Consider the following 1473-nt stretch of genomic DNA (forward strand, 5'->3'; position numbering starts at 1 on the left):
CCTGGAACAACGGTGTCTGCAACAACGGCGCCTGGAACAACGGTGTCTGCAACAACGGCGCCTGGCAATGTACTCTGTTCCATTTCTAGCTTCTGATAGAGATTTTTAACCCTGTCTCTTGTAAGTAATTTTTTTCAATATTTTCTTACTATTTATTACACTAAATAATGTACAAATATGTGATACTGAAACAAATATCAGTATACTGATTCAACTGATGTCAATACTGATTCAACCTGTTCAAAAATATACGTTGACTAATCTAATGTCTAGATTAGATTAGAATCAAGACTAGAATATAAAAAATCTAATGATATTTCATTGATATTTTACAGCATATTTTACCTCACTAATGAGATGGAGCATGATTAATGGTGCCATTGACTACTCAAGCACAACAGAATTTATATGATTTTTTGCACAATAACTAGCGGTCAAACCCAGCTCATGCTCACACAATACATTGCTAATGATAGCGGACAGAGTGTATCGTCGGATCGGCTTGCACTCCTCTTGAAATACCAGAAAACATACTAAGGAAACTTTTCAAAGCCTGCATTAAAGAGGCACTCTTCTTGAGCCCAGATGGGCACATGTGTAAGCAAGTAGATGGGGTCGCCATGGGTTCTTCCCTAGGTGAATTGTTTGGGAACTTCTACATGGGTACCATCGAGCAGAGGGTCTTAGTTGACATGGACTTGAAACCCGCCATATACTGCAGGAATGTTGACGACATTTTTACACAGGTACTTGATGAGAGACATCTGCAGCAGCTGAAGGAGGCATTTGAGCAAAATTTTGTGTTGAATTTCACTTACGAGATGGAGAATAATGGGAAGCTGCCATTTCTAGATGTAACTGTCACAGAAAGGAATGGAGGCTTCCACACTGCAGTCTACACTAAGGAAACAAACATAGGAATGTGCCTCAATGCTAATAGTGACATCCCAGACAAACACACAAGAGGAGTGTTGTAAACGCTTACGTCGACCGTGCTCATAGCCACAGCTCAGGATGGAAGTAAGTCGATGAAGAACTCGGTAGGGTAAGGAAGGTCCTAGTCAACAACGGCTTCTCTAACGGTTTTGTTGAAGATATAAAAAGAAAGGTGAAACGCCATGCAACTTTTGAAGAGTCAACCAACACAACACTTGTACCCCCATTAGATTATTTTACACCAACTTTTTTTCAATGGCTCATAAAAAGGAAGAAAGGGTCCTGAAAGATATTGTTGATAGGAACGTTATCCCTACAGACAAAAATTAGAAAATACAATTCACAATTTACTATAAAATAAAAAAAACGGCCAATTGTCACGCGGCGCTCACCTTGGCCTTGTGTTACATGAGGTTACAGTTTAACAGCGGGGGATCGTGCTACTGATACTATTACCTCACGCCGTGGGACTTCACTCCGTCCACTAGAGTGTCACATATCACCCCAGGGAGTTCTCCTAGTCATGCTTCAAGACCA

General features: G+C 40.5%; 1 protein-coding gene across 1 annotated transcript; it reads left to right on the top strand.

Moving 5' to 3' along the window:
• The first annotated feature begins 620 nt into the window (after positions 1–620).
• LOC138368492 (uncharacterized) lies at positions 621–977 on the top strand. Its single transcript, XM_069331013.1, has one exon. It carries the CDS (start codon positions 621–623, stop codon positions 975–977), a length of 357 nt encoding a protein of 118 aa, XP_069187114.1.
• The last annotated feature ends 496 nt before the right edge of the window (positions 978–1473 follow it).

The sequence above is a fragment of the Procambarus clarkii genome, chromosome 25 (assembly GCF_040958095.1).
Source record: "Procambarus clarkii isolate CNS0578487 chromosome 25, FALCON_Pclarkii_2.0, whole genome shotgun sequence".
Classification (NCBI taxonomy): Eukaryota; Metazoa; Arthropoda; class Malacostraca; order Decapoda; family Cambaridae; genus Procambarus; species Procambarus clarkii.

Bases quoted from the DNA above. Each gene is read 5' to 3' on its own strand.
- LOC138368492 (XM_069331013.1), top strand. From the start codon at position 621: ATGGGTTCTTCCCTAGGTGAATTGTTTGGGAACTTCTACATGGGTACC.